Source organism: Patiria miniata, unplaced genomic scaffold (genome assembly GCF_015706575.1).
Source record: "Patiria miniata isolate m_02_andy unplaced genomic scaffold, ASM1570657v1 HiC_scaffold_2, whole genome shotgun sequence".
Taxonomy (NCBI): Eukaryota; Metazoa; Echinodermata; class Asteroidea; order Valvatida; family Asterinidae; genus Patiria; species Patiria miniata.
The window spans coordinates 17,648,736-17,673,360 of NW_024037058.1; the positions used below are offsets into that span (position 1 = coordinate 17,648,736).

General features: G+C 39.7%; 1 protein-coding gene and 1 long non-coding RNA gene across 6 annotated transcripts in view; one reads left to right on the forward strand and one right to left on the reverse strand.

Moving 5' to 3' along the window:
* Positions 1-1,094: 1,094 nt before the first annotated feature.
* Positions 1,095-5,091, reverse strand: LOC119726727. The gene is made up of 2 exons (XR_005270854.1): positions 5,060-5,091; positions 1,095-3,113 (listed from the first exon to the last, which is right to left on the reverse strand). It is a non-coding gene; the product is annotated as an uncharacterized LOC119726727 (long non-coding RNA).
* Positions 5,092-5,147: 56 nt separating this feature from the next.
* The window catches only part of LOC119726726 (ATP-binding cassette sub-family C member 9-like), a 45,412-nt gene continuing 25,934 nt past the window's right edge, over positions 5,148-24,625 (forward strand). Inside the window, exons 1-13 of one of the 5 annotated variants that reach the window (XM_038198546.1) lie at positions 5,148-5,192; positions 6,530-7,168; positions 7,949-8,025; positions 10,437-10,599; positions 11,985-12,182; positions 13,462-13,617; positions 14,560-14,715; positions 16,345-16,479; positions 18,813-18,975; positions 20,060-20,100; positions 20,316-20,415; positions 21,328-21,545; positions 22,684-22,791. In XM_038198546.1, the coding sequence (XP_038054474.1) occupies positions 6,596-7,168; positions 7,949-8,025; positions 10,437-10,599; positions 11,985-12,182; positions 13,462-13,617; positions 14,560-14,715; positions 16,345-16,479; positions 18,813-18,975; positions 20,060-20,100; positions 20,316-20,415; positions 21,328-21,545; positions 22,684-22,791 (2,088 nt within the window). In that variant the 5' untranslated portion in view covers positions 5,148-5,192; positions 6,530-6,595. Of the gene's footprint in view, positions 5,208-6,418; positions 6,446-6,529; positions 7,169-7,948; positions 8,026-10,436; positions 10,600-11,984; positions 12,186-13,461; positions 13,618-14,559; positions 14,716-16,344; positions 16,480-18,812; positions 18,976-20,059; positions 20,101-20,315; positions 20,416-21,327; positions 21,546-22,683; positions 22,792-24,625 lie in introns of those variants that run through there. The other 4 variants (XM_038198548.1, XM_038198545.1, XM_038198547.1 and 1 more) reach the window with 4 other exon arrangements.

Here is a 24,625-nt window from a genome sequence, read left to right on the forward strand (position 1 = left end):
AAAAGTGTGAAATGGTGCTTAGTCCAGTGGTATAGACTGCTGATTCTAAATCTGGAGGTTGCGGGTTCAATCCCAGGCTGGGAATTTTAGATTTCAAAATTTTATTATTTTTTAATTCAATTGCAACTTTATATTTAATTTCTTAACCACTAAAAAAGTGTGAAATGGTGCTTAGTCCAGTGGTATAAACTGCTGATTTTAAATCTGGAGGTTGTTGGTTCAATCCCAGGCTGGGAATTTTAGATTTCAAAGTTTTATTATTTTTTGGGTCAATTCAAACTTTATATTGAATTTCTTAACCTCTAAAAAGTGTGAAATGATGCTTAGTCCAGTGGTATAAACTGCTGATTCTAAATCTGGAGGTTGCGGGTTCAATCCCAGGCTGGGAATTTTAGATTTCAAAATTTTATTATTTTTTAGGTCAATTGAAACTTTATATTTAATTTCTAATCCACTAAAAAGTGTGAAATGGTGCTTAGTCCAGTGGTATAGACTGCTGATTCTTAATCAGGAGGTTGCGGGTTCAATCCCTAGCTGGGAATTTTAAATTTTAAAATTGTATTACTTTTTAGGGTCAATTGAAACTTTCTAGTTAATTTTTTAACCTCTAAAAAGTGTGAAATTGTGCTTAGTCATGTGGTACGGACTGCAGACTCTAAATCTGGAGGTTGCGGGTTCAATCCCAGGCTGGGAATTTTAAATTTTAAAATTTTATTATTTTTTAGGTGAATTGCAACTTTATATTTAATTTCATAACCACTAAAAAGTGTGAAATGGTGCTTAGTCCAGTGGTATAAACTGCTGATTCTAAATCTGGAGATTGCAGGTTTAATCCTAGGCTGGGAATTTTAGATTTGAAAATTTTATTACTTTTTAGGTCAATTGCATCTTTAAAGTTAATTTTGTAACCACTAAAGTGTGAAATTGTGCTTAGTCCAGTGGTATGGACTTCTGACTCTAAATCTGGAGGTTGCGGGTTCAATCCCAGGGTGGAATTTTCAATTATAAAGTTTTTATTACTTTTTAGGTCAATTAAAACCTTTTTAATTGTAGATTAATTGTATGAGAGACCAGAGAAAGAGGACACAATAAGATAAGGTTGGATTAATTTATTGGCAGCATGGGTGTAGGTCTTGCACTATGACGTTAAGTGTTTGTTAGCCAAAAAACAACATTTTACTCATTAATATACTTTCTAAATAAAGCTCCTTCTAAAGTAATAACTAAATGATATAGTTATATCGTATTTCTTTTCTTGAAAATTAAAATAAGCTGTTTTCTAAAAAAAATAGGTTACAACAAATTAAGATCATCAGAATTTTGTCTTAAGACAAATAATTCATTACAATTTAAAAGTGAGCAGTTACTTAGATAAATCGGAATGTTTGTCTTTGAAATATAATCTTCAGTTGCATATAATTTAAAGTGTATTCTTTTGGATTGAATTAATAATAATGTTAATGTAATAGTAATGGTCGAAGTAATACAGTAAATCGTAAAAAAAGTACTTTGGTCTGCGAGAATGCTGCAATTTGCTCAAGCCCTTTAGGCTCTTCAGGACGTGGCCTGGTAACAACTCTTCCACCTCAATACTGTTCAGCACTCAGCCTGATCAAACAAAATAAACACCATTTCTTTTTTTGCTCAATTCTCTATAACTTATATGTTAATCGAACTGCTATGATCAAATACTAAAAATATACAAATATAGTTATATCGTTACTGGCCTTGTAGGAATCGGCTTTGCACTTTCACTCATCTCGATAATATTAAGAGTACTTTCTCTGTTTTATATTATTAATAACAACAAAATATTAACCTTTGCGGATCTAAATTAATCCACAAGAAAAAACAAAATCTGGAACACTTAATTTATGAACGGGCATAAAATACTGCACATTCACACTTTTTGTATTTCTCAGGCAAAGAAAATGATAATGAAAATATAAACACTTTTTTTGTCTTCTTCAATTCTTGATCAAGTATTACGAACTTAACAATCTTAAAAACTACAGCCTACAAATTTTGGTTAGAACAACACAATAACCACATTAAGCAGGTATACTCTGTATGTGAATGTAACATGTTTAGTCTCTGGCTCTTAATAAGTCTGCATGCAAAATTTATCTGAGAAGACATGACTCGGAAAAAGGCATAAATACTCAAAAATTCACAATTTCCCTTCTTTCTAGATCAAAATCGGTAACTCCCACATATATACACACATTGACTTCTTCAATTCTTGATTATTTACTCCTAGCGATTAAATACGGTGCACAATATTAAGTGAAGAATATCTGCGCATAATTTATTCAAGCAGGCATTACAAACAGGGACTTTTACAACTTTCTTTATACCTTAGGACAAAACTGATTTAGAGATTGACAGGCACTCATTAATATCTCGCTGGATATATCTGTCCTTCGATACTTGTCCATCTTAAAATGTTTTTTCCTGACATACTTAATGAGTTTACTCTGATTCAAGATTAATCTGTTCTTGCTAGATGCCTGGGTGGCCACTGATAAGGGGCTCAAGATATAGGATGGATGGGATTTCTCTTTTATTCTGCCAGAAACAAGGATATCTAGGACTGATTCAGTGACAAATCTAGCATCACTGATAGCAGGTTGATTATTATGGCATAACATAGGAAGAGGGTACTCTGTAAACAGAATCATGTAACCATTACTTAAAACAGATAGTATCATTTGTGGAGATCCGATCTTTCACCAGAATTTCAGGTGTTGTTTTAATCGTCATTTCACCAACATAGCGTCTGATTCTAATTCTTTGGAAGTATAGGATTTATAAGAGCATTACTGAAATACATCGCCAAACTTGTCTTCTAACTTTTTGCGGCTTTCTAGGATGATCCCGCTGGGAGTTGGGGACTTGAACTGATGGTTGCTGACCCTAAAACACTTGATGCACCTTTGGCGGACATTGTGCTGGCTCCGTCAATGGGGGACAGGGCTCTTTGCGAGACAGGGACGTGGAACCTGTTGAAGTAACCCATGGCTGGACTGGCTGTGGCTCTTGGTCTGGTGAACTGAGAGGATTGACCGCTAACTTGGGCGAATGGACATGTTCCAGACCAGTGGCCTCGCATTCTGCTTGAGTAGCATTTTCAGGATTTGTCAGGCCGGGTAAAGGAAAAATAAAAAGAACGAAGAAAGGAAAAATATCGCACAAAGGAGACCACACATCAGTCATAAGAGGGTGGGTGGGTGGGCATTACTAGGCAATAAGGACAATCTCTGTGGTGACACTTAACGTGTGTGCAGCAACCTGAAGTGGCAGGAGATGTGGCTTGGGCCCTTTTATGGTGGTGTACACTCCTGATTGATTAAATGGAATGTACATCATTGGCTTTTGCTGTAATTTTCAGAAATGAACTATTTGGGGGGTTAATATACATGTAGATCAAATATTGTTAAACTGACATGTTTGAAGTTTTGTGTTCGAAAATGCTGGAAAAACCAAGAAAAACTGTAAGGAAAATTGTAAGGTGTAAGGAAACTATTCTATGGCCTGAACCCATTCATGAACATGGAACCAATAGCAAACAAAATTTGGACTTAAAAAAAAAACACGGTAAATTTGTCGCAAAATATTTTGGTTTTTCCAACAGTGGTCGGCTGACCACCCTTGGAAATGTACACAAAAGTACCATTATTCTTGGAAATGACTTCGCACCTGGTGCCATTATTTTACAGGTTGCTTTAGACTTGGTAGTTTTATTTTTCGGTGTTTGCAAATGTTGTATTTTCCCTACAGAGGATGTCATCTGAGAATGTTAAGAACGTATAACAAATGTATAACAAATGTACAGACGTTGGCTGCGCACTGTCTACGGCTCTATAAATGCATGTCTTAAGTAACGATGTTTTAATGCTTTCATTGGCCCCAAATTGTATAAATCACTGAAGAAAATCAATATAATTTAAAAAATTGGTAGATAAAGTTTTCAAGGAAAATGGGGGGGGGGGGGACAAACTGCGGGGGAAGGACAAAACTTGGGGGCAAATGCCCCTCATGCCCCCCCCCCCCCCCCCCCCCCCCCTCCCCGGTAGCACCACCACTGGCTGTGCCGCGTGCACATATGCCACATTGTGCATTGAAAAAGTAATTTGTAGTATTCTCGTACATTAAATTAGCTGGGGAAATGTGCTTATACTCCTTGGATACAGTGTTCATTTTGTTTTGGTCACCATGGCAAATGAACTTTTCGGACATATCCAACAAAAATACTTTCCAACAACTTACAGGCAGCAAATTATTTAAACTTACATATAAAAAGTATATATATCTCTTAATTAACATGTTTAATCTATCTATGGTTTGTTTACTTCTGTGGTAAATTATGTAAACAACAGTTGATCAAATAAAAATAATGAATCAAATAAAACGAACCTAATCATTGGAGTAGTATTCGCTGAAAACGGTCACAAGAAGCTGAATAGGCCTAGTTAATTTTTTAACAAAAATGGTTGAAAATGCATTAAATATACAGGCAAAAACGTTAATGATAACAGTTTCCATGGCAACCATTATTGTTAAAACTTTGAAGTTTCTTGCCTTGGGTACATATCATGACAGAAACAAGAAAGTATTCTCAAAAGTTGTAAAATTTTTATAGGTTTGTTTACGTTAACAGAAATTTTCCCGCAAAATTTAACTGATACAAGGAAATAAAATAAAAACCAGGGCCTATCTCTTGCCTAATTGCATTCACTTTTGTGGCAATCCATCAAATTACTGCCCCCCCCCCCCCCCCCCGGAGAAAAAAAGCAAAAAAAACCCCACAGTTCTGAGAAATTCCTGTCTCAACCATTGAGTGAGAAAGTCTTCGGCTAGGCCTGCAGGCTACAAATAACAAAATGTAGCTAATTTTCGGTCCACGTTTACAAACCAAAATTCTCAATTATTTCAAACCTCCAAACTCTCCTGTCACAGAATGTTTGGCCCCAGTATTTCGCAGGTATTATTTTGACAGGGTTAGGTACATCTAAGGGGTTCAAATCTCTGAAAAGTCAAACAAAAACGTGAAATTTACCAGAATTTCGCTCACCAAGATCACAGAGAACTTCGCTCTAGCATATCTAGTGCTGGCTGATCAGCTGTCTGTGAGCACAGCGCCCTCAGTTGACAGCTAACGAGACAGCAGAGTAAACTTTCTGTGAATCTTGGTGAGCGAAATTCTGGTAAATTTCTCATTTTTGTTTGACTTTCAGAAATTTGAACCCACCCTACAGGTACCTAACCATGTCAAAATAATGCCTGTGAAATACTGGAGCCAAACAATGTGTGGAAGGAGAGTTTAGAGGTTTGAAAAAATGAAAATGTTCTGCCGGTAAAGACTGTACGTAAGTACTGGCAATGGCATATTGACTCAGTATGCGAACAATGCACTTTTTATCATGATGTGTATTTTATTGTTATGGCTCAGTGGGATTTTTGTTTAATAAATAAACGACCTTTTTTTTATTAAGTCTAATTAATTAATTAAATTAAAACATTGAATTAATTAACTAATCATTAATAACTAGGCTACTTTTAAAAAATAATTACCATCTTATATGCATAGCGATTTAAGTTAAAGCATGTAAACATTAATAATGAATTATTGAGCCTGCAAATGAAATAATTGTTAAAGTAATAAATTAAATTAGTTAATTAAAATAGTAATGAGTTAATTAATTTTTTCAAATTATGCATTTTTGAAGTGTACACAGCGTTCAAAATGTTATGCAAAGTATTTTTTAAAACAATATGAATGATTGTATCATCCAATTAATTAATTGCTAAATTAATCAAATTAGTATTTTTTTAATTGATCAACTTCAGTATACTTTCCAAGCAATCACCGCTAGTCCCTCCCCTGGTCCCTTCCCCGCCCCCGCCCCCTCAAAAACTTCTCTGATAAGCACTGCTAAATCTCAATGTTTTTTTTCATTGACGCTAATTGAATTCCCCTTTTTATTTATTACTTTGTTCATTAATTTATTCCATTATTTATTAATTAATTTCTCCATGTATTTGTGTTTTGAACATTTTTTTCTTAATCAATGAAAATCCCGCCCGCAAGGTTCTCAAATTGCGATCGCCTTTGTGCAGGTTGTAATGTGCGCACGCAAATTAAAATGGCGCAGTGCAATTTGCGTGCTTCGTGAGTCCCTCGCGCAAGTTTAAACTTGCGCATGGAGTTTAAACTTGCATGCCGTGCGCAAGTTTAAACTTGCGCGGGGGACTCAAATTGCACTCGACATTGTTACAAATCCGACGGTGGTGTGGTTTATTCCGTGTACGATGCACTTCAATCAGTTTTGACCGGCTGCTTCAGCTTAGTTCTGCACGACATGTGCACCCAAAATGGGCTCTAAAAACACAATTTTTTCACATTTACACAGCTTCCTAGATTCCTCTTGGGTGAAATCACAAGGTGAGGTGAAAATTGATGTGCTTGGCGGCAGGTAAAGTAGTGATCCAGTATGGATTTTTAACCGTACGCTTATTTTCTCAACAGATGCTGCTGCCTTGAGGCCTGACTCGAGTTCTACATGCCCCACAGCCATTCTGCACGCTGGCCATCATGTATGCTTCATGCATACGGTGCGACTCGGCCAACTCCACTATGGTATGGGACGCCATTTGCATTGCCGACTATGTGAGCTGCATCCCACATCTTGGCTTCGTCTTCCTGTCATCCGTCCTCCTCCTTGTGTACGGATGTCTTCCCGGACTGAGACGGACCAAGACACCCTACACCCTCCACTCCACCTTCCACCATCTCCGCTGGCTCCTGCTGTCCTGCCTCGTCCTCGCTAACATCCTCTTCATCTTAGAAGGCATCCTGTCAGACTTGAAGTCGCCGAGCGCACTGTCCCAACCCAACCTGTACCTCCCGTCCGTTTGCGGATGCGTCGCCGCGGTGATGATGGGCGTGTACTTTCACCACATGGAGGCGTGGCTACGGCCAGGCTTCGGATGGCTGATGCTGCCTTACTGGCTGCTCGCTTTGATGGGAGAAAGTTACAGACTGGCTAGCTGGATCGCAGATGTCTCCCTAGTGGATGCTAGGATTGTACGCTTTGACGCGATGATCGCTATGATTGTATTTTATTCCGTCTTTGTTCTACTGGAGGTTTTAACTTTACTGGCTAAGGTAACAGCACGCCAGATCAGGGAAGTGACAACGTTTAGTCACAGCATTATCTTTGTTTGTTGAAGGAGGAACTCAAGTGAGTTGAGTTGCTCTCCGCAGTGACCAGTGAGCAATTTGAGATTGAGTCATTTGGAAATTGATTCAATTCAAGTAGGAATTGAGTTGGAAGATCTGTGACTTCAAACTGGGACCTCGAGTGCAGAAAAACTTGGCGAACTAATTCAGGCCAGTTTTACTCGCACTTTAGCTGACGAAATTCTCAAAAAAAAAGTTCATTAGGCAAAGACAAGGTCCTCAGTATTTCACCAGTTTGAAGTTTGAAGTCTCAATTCAGTTTTCAAAGGAGACTTTTCGTTAAAGTGAAGCCAAGTTATTTCAGTTTGAAGCCTAAGACTAGACTGGTACATGTCCAACTGTTGAGATTGACCCTTGATTCAGTGGTCTGGTGGCAGACTATGGAGAGATGTGTGGAAATAGACCTGTATCGTTTGGTTTTTTTTGACACAGTTTGATTCATCCAGTACTAAATGGATGTTGGACTAGTTGTTTCATGTGCCAGTCTATTTACTTGTGTTGCATGTTTTCAATACATGTTTTTGGGACTCTCATACGCAGCATTGAGAGTCCCAAATTTGTGGACTATGTGACTTGCGTTCTTCGAGGAATTGATTGTTTACTCGTAAGTTCCTAATAGGCTTGGTTGCTGGCACAATCAGATCTCCTGTTTGGTTTCTTGGGTCACCAGTGAATCCCTTTGCAGTGTCCTATTTTTGCTCATAGGTTTTGGGGCATATCGGTCAGATGGAAAGCAGTTTGCCAGAGGATCTGCAAAATTCTTCTATGAAATACTACATGAGGTAATTGTGACTCAAAAACAAACTACATTTGTTTGTTACTATTTAGCCTCAAATCTTGAGTGGCTGAGAACCCTGATTTAACCCTAATAGTGAGGTACATTAGTAACAAAAATGCTAAGGATCGTTACACGGTGGACAAAAGCACCATTTTTTCACCAAAGCATCTCCATGGTATACCTTTTCGAAAAAAAGACGGACGCAAAAAATTGGATGATGGAAAGGGCATGTATGACGTCATTATGACGTCATCAGCTAATTATTACATGAAAAAATATAAATTAATAATAATCTTCAGAACTGCAAGCATCTCAACAACAAATTTGGTATCAAATTAAAGGGGACAATAAGATCTTTCATTTGAGGGGTATGTCATTGGGATGGAATATAGTTGAGGGTGATTTTGTGGGTCAAAAAAAACTTTTTGGTCAAAAGACCTGTTTTTTCGGCTAAAATCATGGATTTTGGGTAGTCACTTTGACACCTTGTTTTAACATGCAAACAGTATGTGGTATTGTGAGATGTTGTTTTTAAGTCAGAGAGAAAGGCTCAAATTCTATGCCAAAAGAGTTTTTGTAATTGATTATTAGTATCTTAAATGTTTAAACTTGTTCCAAAGATAAGCGGAAAAGTGAGGTACCTTAGTGATAAAATCGAGACACGGGTGGACAAAAGCACCATTTTCACACCAAAGCATCTCCATTGTTTACCTTTTCGAAAACAAGGTAGGATACAAAAATTGGATGATGGGAAGGGCCATTTATTACATCATTATGACGTCATCGGCTAATTATTACACACTTATACATTAAAATTGAGATATTAGTTAGGAATAAGCCATGGACCGTTTTTTTACATTTAATATACGTTTCTGAGATCAAGGAAATCAGTGCAGTTGCCAATTTTGTTCTTAGTTCTTTAAAAGATTTAAATACAAATAGTTTGATAAAATGAGGGATGTTTTCTAATTTAATGTATTAAATTAAACATGTATGTACATGTACATTTGACCCTCGCTCCTATCCCCTGTTGTGATCAATGATTCGTTAAAATGCAATGTCTTACGTCATGATTATCTCATAAATGATTACCTCAGGAATGATGCCACGAGGCATTATTTTCCACAAAAGTTTCTACTGTCCCTTCGGCTCCGTATTCTACATCAACTGGCAATGCATTTATTGCCCTAAACCCTTCAACATTAGCCAGGAATTGAGCATATACTTCTCCGGCGTTACAATTTAAACCTTTTTGTGGACAACATAGTTTTTCTGGTGTAGTTTGCATGTAGATAATGCAAGCAGTCCAATCCATGATGACTGTCCTGAAATACGATAGTAACAGTTCACATAAGTAATAAAAAGGTAGAATGTTCAAACCAATTATACCAAAATCACCCTTAACTATATTCCCTCCCCATGACATACCACTCAAATGAAAGACCTTGCTGTCCCCTTTAATTTGATACCACATTTTTTGTTGTAATGCTTGTAGTTCTGAAGATTATTATCAATTTATATTTTTTTCATTTAATAATTAGCTGATGACGTCATAATGACGTCATACATGCCCTTCCCATCACCCAATTTTTTGCGTCCGTCTTTTTTTCGAAAAGGTATACCATGGAGATGCTTTGGTGAAAAAAATGTGCTTTTATCCAATGTGTCACGATTTTTTTCACTAAGGTACCTCACTATAACCACCCCAACTCCATCAAAATCCATCCCGACATTTTGGTGGATTTTGGGGGACTTGGTCCAGAAGGCCTGGCATGACTAAATATTGATGGAATATGATGGATTTGGGCCTAATGGCCTGAAGCAGTGCTAGGGGTATCCGATTGATTTTGCCTAGCTTCCTGTACTGCTATTGTGATAAAAGCCATGTGGAGCAAGTCCATGAATGTCAACCAGTGCGTCAGTGGTGGATTCCATAATACAGTTTTGTATTGGACGCACAGAGATTGATGGATTTTGATGGAATTTGTCCAGTTCCTAGTAAAAGATGCTAGGGAGTTAGGGCTAAAAAAAGAACACCCCCCCCCCAAAAAAAAGGCTTCATTGCATATTCATGTCTGGTACATGTAAGTCATGACTCACAGAAGGAAATTTTACTTATGATTTTACAAAAAGAGAGGAAATTTGTGTACAATGAAAAAAAAAAATTTCCATAGTTTATATGAAAAATATCACAATTAAAATTTGTTTTAAACGATTTGTACATACAGGTAAAGTGTGTAGGGAACCGAGTGGTTAACCTTTGCCATATCAAAATAATTCAACATTTGTAAAGATTCACGAGTAGTGATTTAAATAGAAAACCAAAAAAAAAACAAGAACACCCCTTCCCCCCCCCCCAAAAGCTTCATTGCATTCATGTTCGGTAAGTCATGACTTTTTTTTTCTTGTTGTTAGATTCGTGAGTTTGCCTTCGCTGGTGGTATTTAAGTGGCTGGGATGGCTGATGAAGTTAGGTTACCAACGCCCTCTGGAAATCAGTGACCTAGGAGACTTGCCCAGAATGAGTACCTCCCGCCGGAACAGGAATATCTTTGAGAGATGCCTGCAACAAGAAAAGGTAAATATTTAATTTGGGGGAGGGGGGATAATTTGTAGAACACACTTCATTTTTAGAGCCCACTTAATAAGCCATTTGCAAGTGACCTATACCCTTTGGGATTTAAATTTGAAAAACATCTGGTACACTGACTTGCTCAGAATGCTTGGCACGTTTTTAACCAAAGACACTGTTGCTAATCACATGATTCGGGGCAAGCTCTTGCGTAGTTACATGTACATAAGAGACGCTCAGCATCAATACATTGTTTAAATGGGTGAGAATGGCACAAAGACACCAGACCATGCCAGAGCTGGGGGTTGCTAGCATAAGGCAATCACGTGATATAGTAACAGTCTCTTTGGTCGGGAGAATGCGAAGTTAAAACGTGCAAAGCATTGGCTTAAGTCAGCGTTCCAGATTTTATTCAACTTTAACTTGCAGATGCCTTATTTTGAGAACCCACTTGAACAGCATGGTAACATTTTGTCTTGCAAAAAAAATAAACAAATGAAAAATAAATTACTCACGGTACCCCTTGCTTGATCAGACTCGAACCAGCCTGCTGATCACTGTGAGCTCGGTGGTCGAGTGGTAATATATCTGCAGGTAAGGAAGAGCTTGTGGTTCGAGTCTCACCCGTGTAAGCTTGCGATCTTTTTTTCGGACAACACTGATGTGCGTTCTGTCCTATAAATCGTCACCGTTTTCACGAAGGGACGGGCATGTCAAAATTGACAATTTTTTCGATTTTGAGTTTTTTTGCTATTTTGCTATAAAACATGGTACTTGAGCATTCTGACATGTTTCCGTAAGCCAAACATCATTTATTCCTGAATAACATTAATGACATCAGTGGCAGGCATCTCGATAATTGCATTTTGCGATTTCACGAAGAGACGCGAACATGCCTGCCCCCGTGAACACGTGCAAATCATATTGCACGGAAAGGCGGTGAAAGTAGGTCAATGGAGATTTTCGTTTTCACGATGGGACGGACATCTTTGATACATTCTCAGCTGTGCGCGTAATCGAACACGCGCGCCCTTCCCTATGGAAATCACGTTAAACAAGAAGGGCTTACTTAAATGTGGAACAGTTGGATTTTCGTTTTCACGAAGGGACGGGCATCTTTACTAACTAATTTTGGCTAATTAACCACTGTATTAATTATATTTACTGGGTTCAAATTAAAGTTGAATTACGTCAAGGTTTTCTTATTGCATAAAATTGTTGCAAAGAAGTAGTTTTTGCTGTTTTAAAAACGGAGAAACTTCTTTTGCGATTATCTCGAAAACTGTTTTTCTTCTAAATCCACATGCACGTCCCTCGTGAAACCGGTGACGAAATAACGTGGTCAGTGCACAACTACACTGTAGATTTATTGGATGAATTCTTTTCTATAGGACAGAGCAGCAAAGCTCGGTGACGTCAACCAATTTTCCCTGTACCGCGTCATGGCAAAGGCCTACATCAAGTGGCAGAGCCTAGCTGTAGTAATGAAAGTGGTAGCAGATTCCTTAAACTTTGTGCCACCGCTCACCATCAACGGAATTGTCACGTATGCCAGTGACGTGTATTATGGAACACAAGAAACAGACACCATGGTACGTTATTTCAATTATTTTCCACCTGTAAAATTTCCTGGGATGTAGCCTCAATCCTGCAAAATCCTCCAATTGGCCTCATGACAAAATAGCATATAGTCTCAATCCTGCAAATTCCTCCATTATTATGGAGGAATTGCAAAACTGCAAAATCCTGCGGCAGTGACTGTCAATATGTTGAGGCTTGGCCAGTGACATCCTGGAGCAGTACGGAGGATTTCAAGCATAAACCAGGCCTATATTAATGTATGGCTGAGCAAAAAACAACACAAGGTCCGGCCCAAGACCTTGACAAAGTGCATCCTACGAAATCAGTAATCCTCCAAATTCCTCCACTTTGGCAAAGAGGATTTTAAAGGATTCAGGGCAGTAAGGGTTAATTATTAAGAAATTATTCACTTTTGAATGGGACATCCCCCAACAACAACAAAAAATCCACATTTAGTTATGGAATGATTGCTTTGAATTATTCGTGGATGCAAATACATGATGCCATTGAGATTTGACTCCAGCCGGTAACCACAACAAATCCTGGCTCTCAGCTAGCCTGATCGCTAATGCTGGTTCAAATGCAGCTAGCACACACCGGCTGTCCAATCGCTGGCTCCTAGGGGTGGCCACGTGACCGCACTGGAAAGCACACCTGGCTTTTTTATTTAGCCCGATCGCTACCGTGGCTGGCCCAGCCAGGTTAGCTGCAGCTTATTTCAGGGAGATCTTTTTTCTGTTAGAGGCACAAAAGCAACCCAACATGACAAGAAAAGCACAGTAAAGCTGGTCCCAGAGTGTACAAAATCCTGTTCCATTGATCCAGGAGGGCTACGCACTGAAAGTCTTTGCATGTGTGTGGCCTACACAATGGTCCCGTTTTAGCATAGTCATCAGCATAACAGGGAAATCCTATTTCGAAAAATGTTGGGCCAAGATGAGACTCTAGCATGTCTTATTCACATGTCTTATTGCATAACGCGCATCGGCTGCATCGTATTGCGATCACATTTTGAGCAACAAGCGCGTGTGTTTGGAACATTTTCAACACTGCGCAATGCGTGCTTGATTGCGTAAAATACGCAGTTGCAGTTCTCATACAGAGATGGCAGTCTTTGAGAGAGACCTTTAGGTGGCACCTGTAGTACCATCCCCAAAAAGTGCCTTTTTTCCCGAGGGTTACAGAAATTCAAAATAGAACAAGGCTGGGGGTTTTTGTATTTTTTTATTTTTTTAACTTAGGAGAAAAGAAACTTGCATTTGTTGAGCAGCTAATCTCTTTACATTGCAGTTTCCAGAGTATGTGACGGTCAGCGAGTACTTCGGCAACGGTTTCGTGCTCATGACCATCATCTTCCTGGCCAGCGTTACCCGCATTGTCATCCTGCAGAGCTACTACCATGTGACCATCGTGGCCAGCATCCATCTCAGAGCCGGCCTGCAGGTCAGGGGTCAAGGGGCAGCTAGGGGTCATTCTCTTAACTAGCCAACATTATGATGTGAAGATTGCGTGGCATTTTGTATGGAGTTAGTGTACAGCTTAGAATACAGATAATGAATGTTTATGAGTGCAGTGGTGAGAATATTTGCATGAGTCGAAAGATAAAATGTTCCATTCAACGAGGCGACGCCAAGTTTTGTATTTCTGTATAAAGCATATAAAGCATTGCCGACCCGACGTTCACACAAAGATGCTATGGTTTTGGGCACATTCAGAAGTCGCGTGCACTTCGCGCTATAAGCACGTGATCCAGTGAATGCGTAATTGTGTCCCGTCTATGCGGGGCTCTGGAAAGTGGAAAAAAAATCTTGTCTTGTTCGCGCTGGAGCCCACTCAGTTTAAGTAGTGTCAGAATCAAGATAATTTGGATAAAGCTTTGGTTTTGTCATTGATGTGCAACAGTTGAAGACATTAGTGTGGACCTGGACTTACAGTCACTTTTTCAGTTCTATGTTCAATCCTGCTTTTCAATCGATCCCTCTCAGAGGACGCCATCTTCGCAAGAAAGTTACAACTATGTGTTCAACGCCATCAGGTGCGTGTGTGCGCAGTGTGCAAAATGTTCTAAACATGTGCGCGTGTTGCTCGCATTTTCTTCAAAATACGGCACAGCCGATGATATGGTCCTGAAAATTTGACGCCCAAAATGCGATGCATGTAGGAAGTGACATCATTTGAGAGAGACCTATACCACAATACATAACAGCTGTTTATGTCAAGATATAGTACAAACAGTTGATCAAAATATGTCCCTTGTGTCCATCTACATCTCGGCTGCAATCAACAAAGTCTTTTGTCTCTCTAAAGAGATGCTTCCTTCGTAAATGTTTTGACAAACTCTCGGAGGTATTCACAAGTTTTTGGTTTTTTGTTTTGCAACTCCAGGTAGCCGTATATGACAAAACCCTCCGTCTGTCAAGTTACACACTGACCAGTGGGGAGATGACCACGGGCCAGATTACTAACTTTATGTCCGTCGATGCCGATAACATTAAGACCATGTATGAGTTTGTGCACTACGCCTACTCTGTACCTCTCCAGGTGAGGTGTTACCAGTGTTGTCGTTGATGCCTTCACATGTCTGGTCTCAATTAAGTCCGGCCACAAGTAAATCACAAGTCTCTTCACAAGTTTAGTCAGAGGTACCCGGGGATGAACGATGACAACGGAGTGCCTTTGTCAGCCCTCCTTTGTCACAGTGTATTTCAATGACCTGTGACTTGACTTGAGACGGGATGACTTGTGATGAATTTGCGATGGACTTGGCTTTAACACTCAGTGGTGGATCCAGGGGAGGGAGTAAGGGTCGTCTGCCCCCCGGCAGTGACCTGAAGTTTCTCACTGGCAAATAGGGCCATTTGTCACTTGAGAGAGCCCTTCTGCTTGATATGGATAGGATTGATATGATCCAATTGATATGATAATACATGATCTTCATTTTATTTTGTGCGCGTCAAATCACGTGATCCTTCCTTAGGAAGTGCCTAATAATTTGAAATTGGAAACAGATGTGAACTTGCTTTCAACGATGTTAGTCTCTGCCAATGTTGAACTTCACAAAAAAATTATCGGTGACATCATGAGATGTTCGATCACCCTCTAGCAGCAGGTTACAAAATGTTAAAAACGCATTTTCCATTGATGTGTGTGGCGAAATTTGTGGTACTCACTTCAAAATTAATATGATGAGTTTTTTTGATGACCTTAATGCAGCAGCATAGGTGTGCATACATGCTGAGACCAGAAAATTAATCTTTGAAAATCAATATCAAATCAATTGTGAGAGATCTGATTTTGCTTTTTACGGGCATCGACTTGCCTTTGACAATTCTCTGTCATTCTAGACTGTCAGTGTCTTTAGCAAACGTTTGATAACTTTCTTGCCACCAACTCAAACAGATAGCCCAACACCGTGTGGTTGTTCCTACAACCTCTAGTTGACATTTAAATCTCAGCTTTAAAGCTGATTTCAGCTTTTTTTGTTCTGACTTTTCTCCCTCACTCGCTGTGTACTAAAGTACAGGTCATTTCCAAAGTTCAGCTTTGTTACACAGTTTTCAGCTGTTTTCAGCTATTTTTATCACAATAATAATAATAACGGAGTCTTATATAGTGCACATATCTACCAACAATTAGGTACTCAAGGCGCTGGAAATTATGTCCATTATTAAAGAAAGGTAAATAAAGTATATGAGAAATATGAGACCCATTATGTAGCACCTTATAATGGTTGACAAGGTGCTGCGGCGCATATTGCAGCCACTGCCAGAAACACCGGGGCAAACCCCTTAGCGATAAGTGTTACTGGGTTCTTTAATGTGCATTACACAAGACCTACAGCCTTACGTCCCATCCGAAGGACGAAGCAATAATGGTAAAGTGCCTTGCTCAAGAGCACAAGTACCATGTTCCCCTGGTCAGGATTCGAACCCATGTACCACGGCACACAAATCGAACACCGTAACCATTGGACCCCAGCACCCCACGTCACTCACATCAGTCGTCACTCACACCCCTGATTAATAAAAGCATGCAGTAGGCAAGAGGTTAACACAGTTTCAAATTCTATATTTGTATTGAATTCAAACGTGAAAAAGTAATCTATTTTTCGGGGTAAAACTGGAAAATAGCATGGACATTAAAGCGTTATTCTCTTTGTTTTTCCTGCAGATCGTTGTCTTGCTTGTCATGTTGTATCTCAACCTGGGCGTGGCCGCGTTGGTGGCGTCCTGTTGTTTCATCATCGGGGCTCCCATTCAATACAAACTGGCCAAGATACAGGCCGTTGTGAAGAAACACGCCCTGGTGAGTTGCTAAATTATTCATGTTTCAACCAGACGGCATTCATTTTCCTCAACTCTCAATGGTTAAGTTTTGACATAGGGACGATACTGTGATATGTGCGCTCCAGGTTGTATGTGCATGGTGAGATGTAGTCGCATGATCCATGTTTAATTGTGATGTGCTCAATCTTAAGAGGAACATAAATGAGCATGGGCGCATGGATAGACCTAGCATGGTCAAAATATAGGCCACACATGGTTCATTTTGAATATAAGGGAATATACAACATTTGCAAACATCGAAAATACAACTACCAAGTTTTAACAAAATATCTCACTAGGATGTTGGTAAATGACAGTCTAAAGCACCCTGTAAAATTATGGCACCTGGTGTGAAGTCATTTTCAAGAAAATGGTATTTTTGTGTAATTTCCGACGGTGGTCGGGCGACCACCGTTTGTGTGTTTCTTGGTTTTTCCAGCATTTTCAAACACAAAACTTCAAACATGTCAGTGTAACAATGTTTGATCTATTAGTAACCCCTCAAATGGTTCATTTCTGAAAATTACAGCAAAAGCCAATGATGTATATTCCCTTTAACTATTGTTGGCGAGCTGCGAAGCAGATGCGAGCCTATGTAATACCAATTTCCGTCCGTCTGTCCGGGCGCCCGTCCGTCCGTCCGTCCGTCCGTCCGTCCGTCCGTCCGTCCGTCCGTCCGTCCGTCCGTCCGGCCGTCCGCGTTCAGATAAAAATGTTTAAGTTTTTGGTTCTAGCTAACTTGGGGAAAAAAATTAAATGCAGTTGTCATGTATCATCTTTATAACTTCAGTTAGGTTCATATCATTGCAGTAAATTTTATGATTTATTGAGGAACTTTAATTCAAGGAAATGTTAAAGTTTTTAATTGTTACATGTACATGTATACTGGTATAACATGTACTGTACTCGTGTGTATACCGGTATAACATGTACATGTACACTTTGCATTTTGGGGATGTGCATGAGCTTCTGGTTTGATCTTTTAGTTTATTGGGTTGGAGTAGGGATGGGGTAGGGGAGGGTGGGGTGGGGTGGGTTGGGGGATAGGGTTGGAGTTAGGGTTTGTGTGAGTAGGATGAGTAGGGGAGCTAGGATGGGTGGGGTGGGGTGGGGAGAGGGGTTGGAATACTGGGTTTGGGTAGGGTGGGGATTTGTAGGGGTGGGGTGGGAACAGGTAGGGAGAGACAGGTAGGGGGAGACAGGTAGGGAGAGGATGGGCATGGATGTAGGGGTTGGGTTAGGAGGGGGTTGGGCAGGGGGCGGGATATAGGATCGGAGTAGGGGTTGGGTTGGGGATGTGTAGGGATGGGTAGGGGTGGGTTGTTGTAGGGGTTGGATAAGGGGAGGGGGCAGTATGTAGGGGTTGCATGGGGTCAGGTGGGGATGTATGGGTGGGGGGATGGGGTGGGCGGGATATTGGAATTCGAGTAAGGGTTAGGGTGGGGATGTGTAGGGTGGGTAAGGACAGATAAGGGAAGATAGGGTAGGTGGGTGTAGGGGGTTGGGGTAGGGGAGGGTACGGGTCAGGGGAGGGGGAAGGAGATAGGGATTGGAGTTTGGGTGGGGTTGGGATGTGTAGGTGATAGGGTGGGGATGGTTAGGGGAGGATGGAATGGGTGTGGGTAGGGGGTTGGGTGGGGGAGGGGGTAAGGTTTTGGGATGGGGTAAGGTTTGGGGAGGTGGTGATGGTGCTGTGTCTACATGTACATGTATGTACCCATTCTTGTTCTGCATTTGTGGCGACTACACAAGAGTTTTCCCATGGTAATACAAGTATGGGGAGCAGAAGACACTGTTGGGGCTGCAAAAATCCACAACTGGGTCCTAATTACCCTAACAATGGAAAACTCCCCCATAATACAGTGACGGCTAACCTATATACACATGTATTTATTAGGTAATCTGTTAACTTTTTATGTTGACATTTAAAAACTGACCCCTACACCTAGGCACATCAACAAGAATCCTGATCCCCTTCCATCATGCCCATCCCCAACCCTACCTTCAGCCTCCCTTCCTGCCTTGGACAGCGAGCCATGGCGGCTTCGCCGTTCTAGTTTTACTTATAATGGGATTGTTTATTCAGTAAAGTTTGAATGTACATGTGTAATTGGATCTGAGTTGATAAATACCCCATTTCTTCATTATGAAATCCCTATATATTCAAACAAAACAATTTTATACCACAAATGGTATCAGATATTCAAAGCAAAAACTTCTTTCTTTTCTTAAGTCCATGAGGGCATCTTTTATTAATTTTTTTGATGATCAGCTTTTTTTAGCTTTTTTTAAAAAATTGTTACCATATTCCAGAAAATTTCCGATGAGCGCCTGAAGCAGACACACGAGATGCTACAAGGAATGAAGCTCATCAAGTTGTACGGCTGGGAGAAGATCTTCTATGACGTCATCTCTCTCGTCCGTGGAAGGGAAATCCAACAGCTGACAAAAGCCGCAGTACTGTACTCACTGTCAAGTACGTTTTCAATTTCTTTCTTTATGGGAATAAGCATTGAAGTGCTGAAGGCCACTTAAGGTAAATAAGGTATAAAACCAGATTGGCACATGTGTCGCTTGAACCTGTGCCTCAAAAGCACACCTGAGCAGTGCAGTACAGGGTGAGTAAAAAAAAACGAAACCCAAATGTCGGGACCATTGTTTTAGTGAAGTTCTGAATGTAGCACTTTTAAAATCTAGGATATGAAAGCACAATTCATAAGCTTTCTTTTCATACAAGAATCATTCAAATCACTCATGTACTTTTCAAGTTACGGAATTTTAAACACATCCACCGTTTTAAAGTTCTGTCCACGGATCACACAAAAGGTGCGGTTCTTTCAGCAAAACGAAAACAATTCACACACTATGTGATTTGTTCTCATTTTGCTGAAAGAACACTTACCGTTTTGTGATCCGTGGACAGAACTTTAAAACGGTGGTTGTGTGTAAAATTCCATTACTTGAAAAGTACTTGAGTGATTTGAATGATTCTTGTACTAAAAGAAAGCTTATGAATTGGGCTTTTATATCCTAGATTTTGAAAGTGCTACATACAGAACTTCACTAAAAACAATAGTCCCGACATTTGGGTTTCTTGGGTTTTTTTAAATCACCCTGTACAGGCATACATGATCTAATCTGAAAGTATTTACAAGGGATTCACCAGATGGAATGTTGTGTCCGGGGTGATGTAAATCAATATCAGGTTTTTGCCCTCTACCGACGTATAAAAACAACCTAATATTGATTTACATCACCCCAACGCAAATTCCATCTTGTGAATAGCTTAATTGCGGTACCCGCTGCTACATGTACATCAGATCTGAACCAGCCAACCGATCCTGCAAGCTCAGTGGTCTGCGCACGGGTACGTCCTGTAACTGAGGATTCTGTGCTTACAGCATTAGCACAGAATTTTTCTGCTAGCGCTGTTAGCTTAAAATGGTGATCGGCAGCAGAGCCATGTGATTGGGCCCTGGTCTTTTCAAGATTGATGTGGATGGATTCATTCCTAGTTCTTTGCGATTGATAAATTGATGATTTTTCCTTTACTCTTCCAGATTTCATGGCCTTTACAACACCAGCTATTGTCACACTCCTGGTAAGTGTTTTTTCCTAACAGTGATGTGGGTAATGAAAAAAAAACAATTTGATCAGGTTAGCAGCAATTTTTGGAATAATTTTTTTGGGGGGCCATGCTAAACCCCTCGTTGAGAAAATGAGGTTTCAAAATCAAAACTGTCCTTGTCTCCTGAGTCAGCGATTGTTCAGTGTAACTATTTTAGCCATTTCTTTCTTTTTGTTGTTGTCTTGTAGGGTTTTGTCTTGTATTCAAGTTTCACTGGCTTGCAGTTGACACCGGCAGTAGCATTCACCACACTGGCCATTATTAATCAGATGCGGCTGCCTGTACAAAGTAAGTGGAGGTTTCCTGTAAAGTTATCTCACATCAGTATCACACTGTTTTTCAGAAACGTTATAGATTTTCTCTAATTAAGTGTAAACCCACCTGAAACTACAATCCTATATAAAAAGATCCTATGGTGTCTGATGTCTGTCGGTCAGTCTGTCTGATGTCTGTCTGTCTGTGTGTCACGTCTTTTTGTAAAAGGCCTATGGAGTGTGCGGAAACACAAAATGCAATTGTTTATGGAGAGGCATAGTTGTATCGTAAAGCTCCATGGTTGTATATATTATATGCTCTGATTTCACTGTCCTCTGAAGTCACGGTTGGCACATTGTTTGCCTTTTTTTGACAAATTTGTTTCGTTTAGACTTTGACTAATTACATATTTCAGTATTATCTCTATGAAAACACTCCAAAATGTATCGCTATGACGCAAACATAACGTTGATGACGAAAAATGTGCCAAAATACCCTTTAACTGTCCACATTCAAGAAAAAATGGAAGATTTTGCAGGATTGAGGCTGTATCCATTTTTTACATGGAGGCAGTCGGAGGATTTTGCAGGATTGAGGTTGCAACCTAGCAAAAATGCCTGGGACGTTAGGGTTAATGTAGTCATCCTTCAAGAGTGATTATGAATAGCAAAGTACTTACCCAACAAATAACAAAATCATTAGGAGTCATTCTTAATGAGTGGCGAATTACAAAGTACCAAGGTAACATACAGGGACAGGAAAAATGCCAAACATTGGACCCTAAATTACAGAATGGCCCATAACACAATACAATACGCACAATGAAAATGGACATGGATTTTCGGCCTTAAAGTTAATGCACATTGTTAAGTGGTGTAACAAATCAAAAATCAAGTTGTGGAAGGGAACCCCATTCGTGACGCTTTCAAATATAATATTTGACAGTGATACCAGAAGTCACCAACTTTGCTGTCAGCGCCCACGTCAGCGTCCAGCGAATCAAGCACTTCTTCCTGGCCGAGGAGATAGAGACCAGTGAGGATACACCAATGCATGCAGCACAGAAAGAGGAAGGGGACCAGCTAAGCATGAAGTACACGAAACTGAAGGACTCTAAGACTGAAATCAATGGCGAACTGAATTCAAGTTTTGACACCGATGATGTGAGTTAATTTTGTTTGTTTGGGGGGGTACCCTTTCATGAATTTATGTATTTATTTTATGTGTACGGCACAGTACAGGGTGAGTAAAACAAAACGCATCCCAAATGGCAGGACCAATTTTTGGATGAAGTTTTTCCTGTAACACTTTGAACATCTAGGATATGAAAGCCATTCAATGAGCTTTCTTTTAGTACAAGAATCATTCAAATCACTCATGTACTTTTCAAGTTACAGCATTTTGAACACAAACACAGTTTGAAAGCTCTGTCCACGGATTACAGAAAAGGTATGAGTTATTTCAGCGAAACCAAAACAATTCACACACATCCCTATGAGAATAGTTTTTGTTTTGCTGAAAGGACAATTACTGAGTGTATATGACACTGTACAGGGTGAATAAAAAAACACGAAGCCCAAATGTCAGGACTATGGTTTCAGTGAAGTTCTGCATGTAGCACTTTCAAAATCTAGGATATAAAAGCCCAATTCATAAGCTTTTTTTAGTACAAGAATCATTCAAATCACTCAAGTACTTTTCAAGTCATGGATTTTTAAGCACAACCTCCGTTTTAAAGTTCTTTTATGGATCACACAAAAGGTGTTGTTCAGGAGATATAGGCCTTCAAAATATGTTTATTTTATATGACGTCATATGTTTCGGCTGGTTGCCGAAACAGCCAACAATTCACACACATCCCTATGTGATTTGTTTTTGTTTTGCTGAAAGAACACTTACCGTTTTGTGATCCGTGGACAGAACTTTAAAGCGATGGTTGTGTTTAAAAGTCCTTAACTTGAAAAGTACATGTACATGAGTGATTTGAATGATTCTTGTACTAAAAGAAAGCTCATGAATTGGGCTTTCATATCCTAGATTTTGAAAGTGCTACATGCAGAACTTCACTAAAACAATGGTCCCAACATTTGGGTTTTGTTTTTTTGACTCACTCTGTATGACACTGTATTTTGCAAATGGCTAGTCATCAGTTGATTGTTGTTTTGCAAGGTAAATTTGTTGCTGTGTGCAATATTTTCCGGAGTTCATGCACAAATAGGTGTATTCTGTAAGAACATGAACAGAAGACATTTTACAGGTTGGTTTCTCTCTAATATTTCCATCATGTCATTTGCATTCCAGCCCTCCGATGTTCAGGTGCAGGTTGTCCAACCTGGAGACTACAATCAAGTCCGCGTCAATGAAAGTCCTACCTCCGTTCCTCACTTACCAGAAGATATAGCAGTAAAGGTACTACTCTATACACTTATATCCCCAGAAACAAAAGAGACATCCAATGTTATTATTATTATTAACCCTAACTCCCTAGGCATTTTTGCTAGGATGTAACCTCAATCCTGCGAAATCCTCCAATTGGCCTCACGGAAAAATAGCATATAGCCTCAATCCTGCGAAATCCTCCATTATTTCTTGAATGTGGTTCTTGGAGGGGTGACCACTGCCTGAATCCTGCAAAATCCTGCAATATGTTGAGGCTTGGTCAGTGACATCCTGGGGCAGTATGGAGGATTTCAAACATAATCAAGGACTAAATTTACTCATGTCTGAGCACAAGGTCCGGCCCGAGACCTTGACACAGTGCGTCCACCGAAATCAGTAACGCACTTTTTCCATGTAACCTCAATCCTGCAAATTCCTCCAATTTGCAAAAAGTATTTTGGAGGATTTGGGATGGTTAGGGTTAATATCAGGCTGACTTGACCTGATCTTGAGCTAATCTGAAAGAAATCAATTTCATGTCGCTGTTATGTAAAAATCGCTGACCGCTTTTTCAGTACCTTAATGTTAACCCAAACAAAATAGACGCCAGTGAAATCTTTTACAGCGTCTCAAAATCCATGAGTACCTTAACGTTAACTCAAACAAAATAAACGCTAGTGAAAACTTTTCCAGCATCTCAAAATACATCAGTAGCTTCTTCTCGGGCAGAGAGGCTCACTGAATACTTACTAGTGTCATCTTGGCTGCTTTCCAGGTATTTTCGGCATCTTTACTTCTCAAATTTTTGTTGAATTCTTCATTAACTGAAGCGAATTTCGTGCCGCTCAAAGCTGCCCTGTTTGTTGACAAAACAGTACCGAATGCACGTGCGCGACCGCTACACTTTATTCACTGGTTTAAAGCTACAGTCCATCATTTGTAATTTGTGCATTTTGTTCGTTTGAAGCAACAAAAGAGTTCAAAATCTAATGAAGGATACTGAGCAACTAACCTGATGAAGTTTCAGCTAAGCTTCAGCTGTACATTCCGAGAAAAACAGCATTCTAAGATCTCAATTTCAAATCAAAAGTTACTGAATCATGTTTTGAATTGTTTTGAATTGCAGCTATACGCGACGTCGCGCACTGATCCGACGAATTACAACAACCGCGCGCGCGTGTGCGTCGTTCCAATACTTGTGCGCGCTGCGCTGAATAACAAACGAACTACTAATTTAAATTTTCCTACGGTGCTTCTTAAGAATCACCGTTGGAAATGCCTTCTTTCGTTGATTACTTCAAAATGACAGCTTCCCACAAAGAATAATTTCACAGGGAGTTTAGTTCCCTTACTATCTTTCAACCAAGTTTGTTTTTCAACAATAATTACGCCAGTTACTTTTCGGATGGCTGCAAATGATGGACTATAGCTTTAACAACTGTGAGTTTCTACACTCTTGGCTGAGCGGGAACCGGCAAAATTTGTTAAAATGATGAAGATACGGCTGAGGACGCAGATGAGGACAATATCAAAAATAATATCGTCCTCATCCAGGTCTTTTTACTGACATAATATTGATGTCACCTGGGTCCTTTTTACAAATGCTTACAATACGCCGATTTATTTTTACCACTGGAAGCGTGATAAATAATAACAACATATATATGATGAAACAATATTTGTAATTGGAGCAAAATATTATATGGAGCAGTCCTTACCCCCCCCCCCCCCACCTGATAATAAGCCAGTTTGATATTCCAAGTGCACCTTAGATACCCAACATTTTATTATTTTAGAAGCAGCTCATGAGAACAACTATGACTAGATGTAAAATCTGTAGTTTTTCATTTAATGATTAAGATAC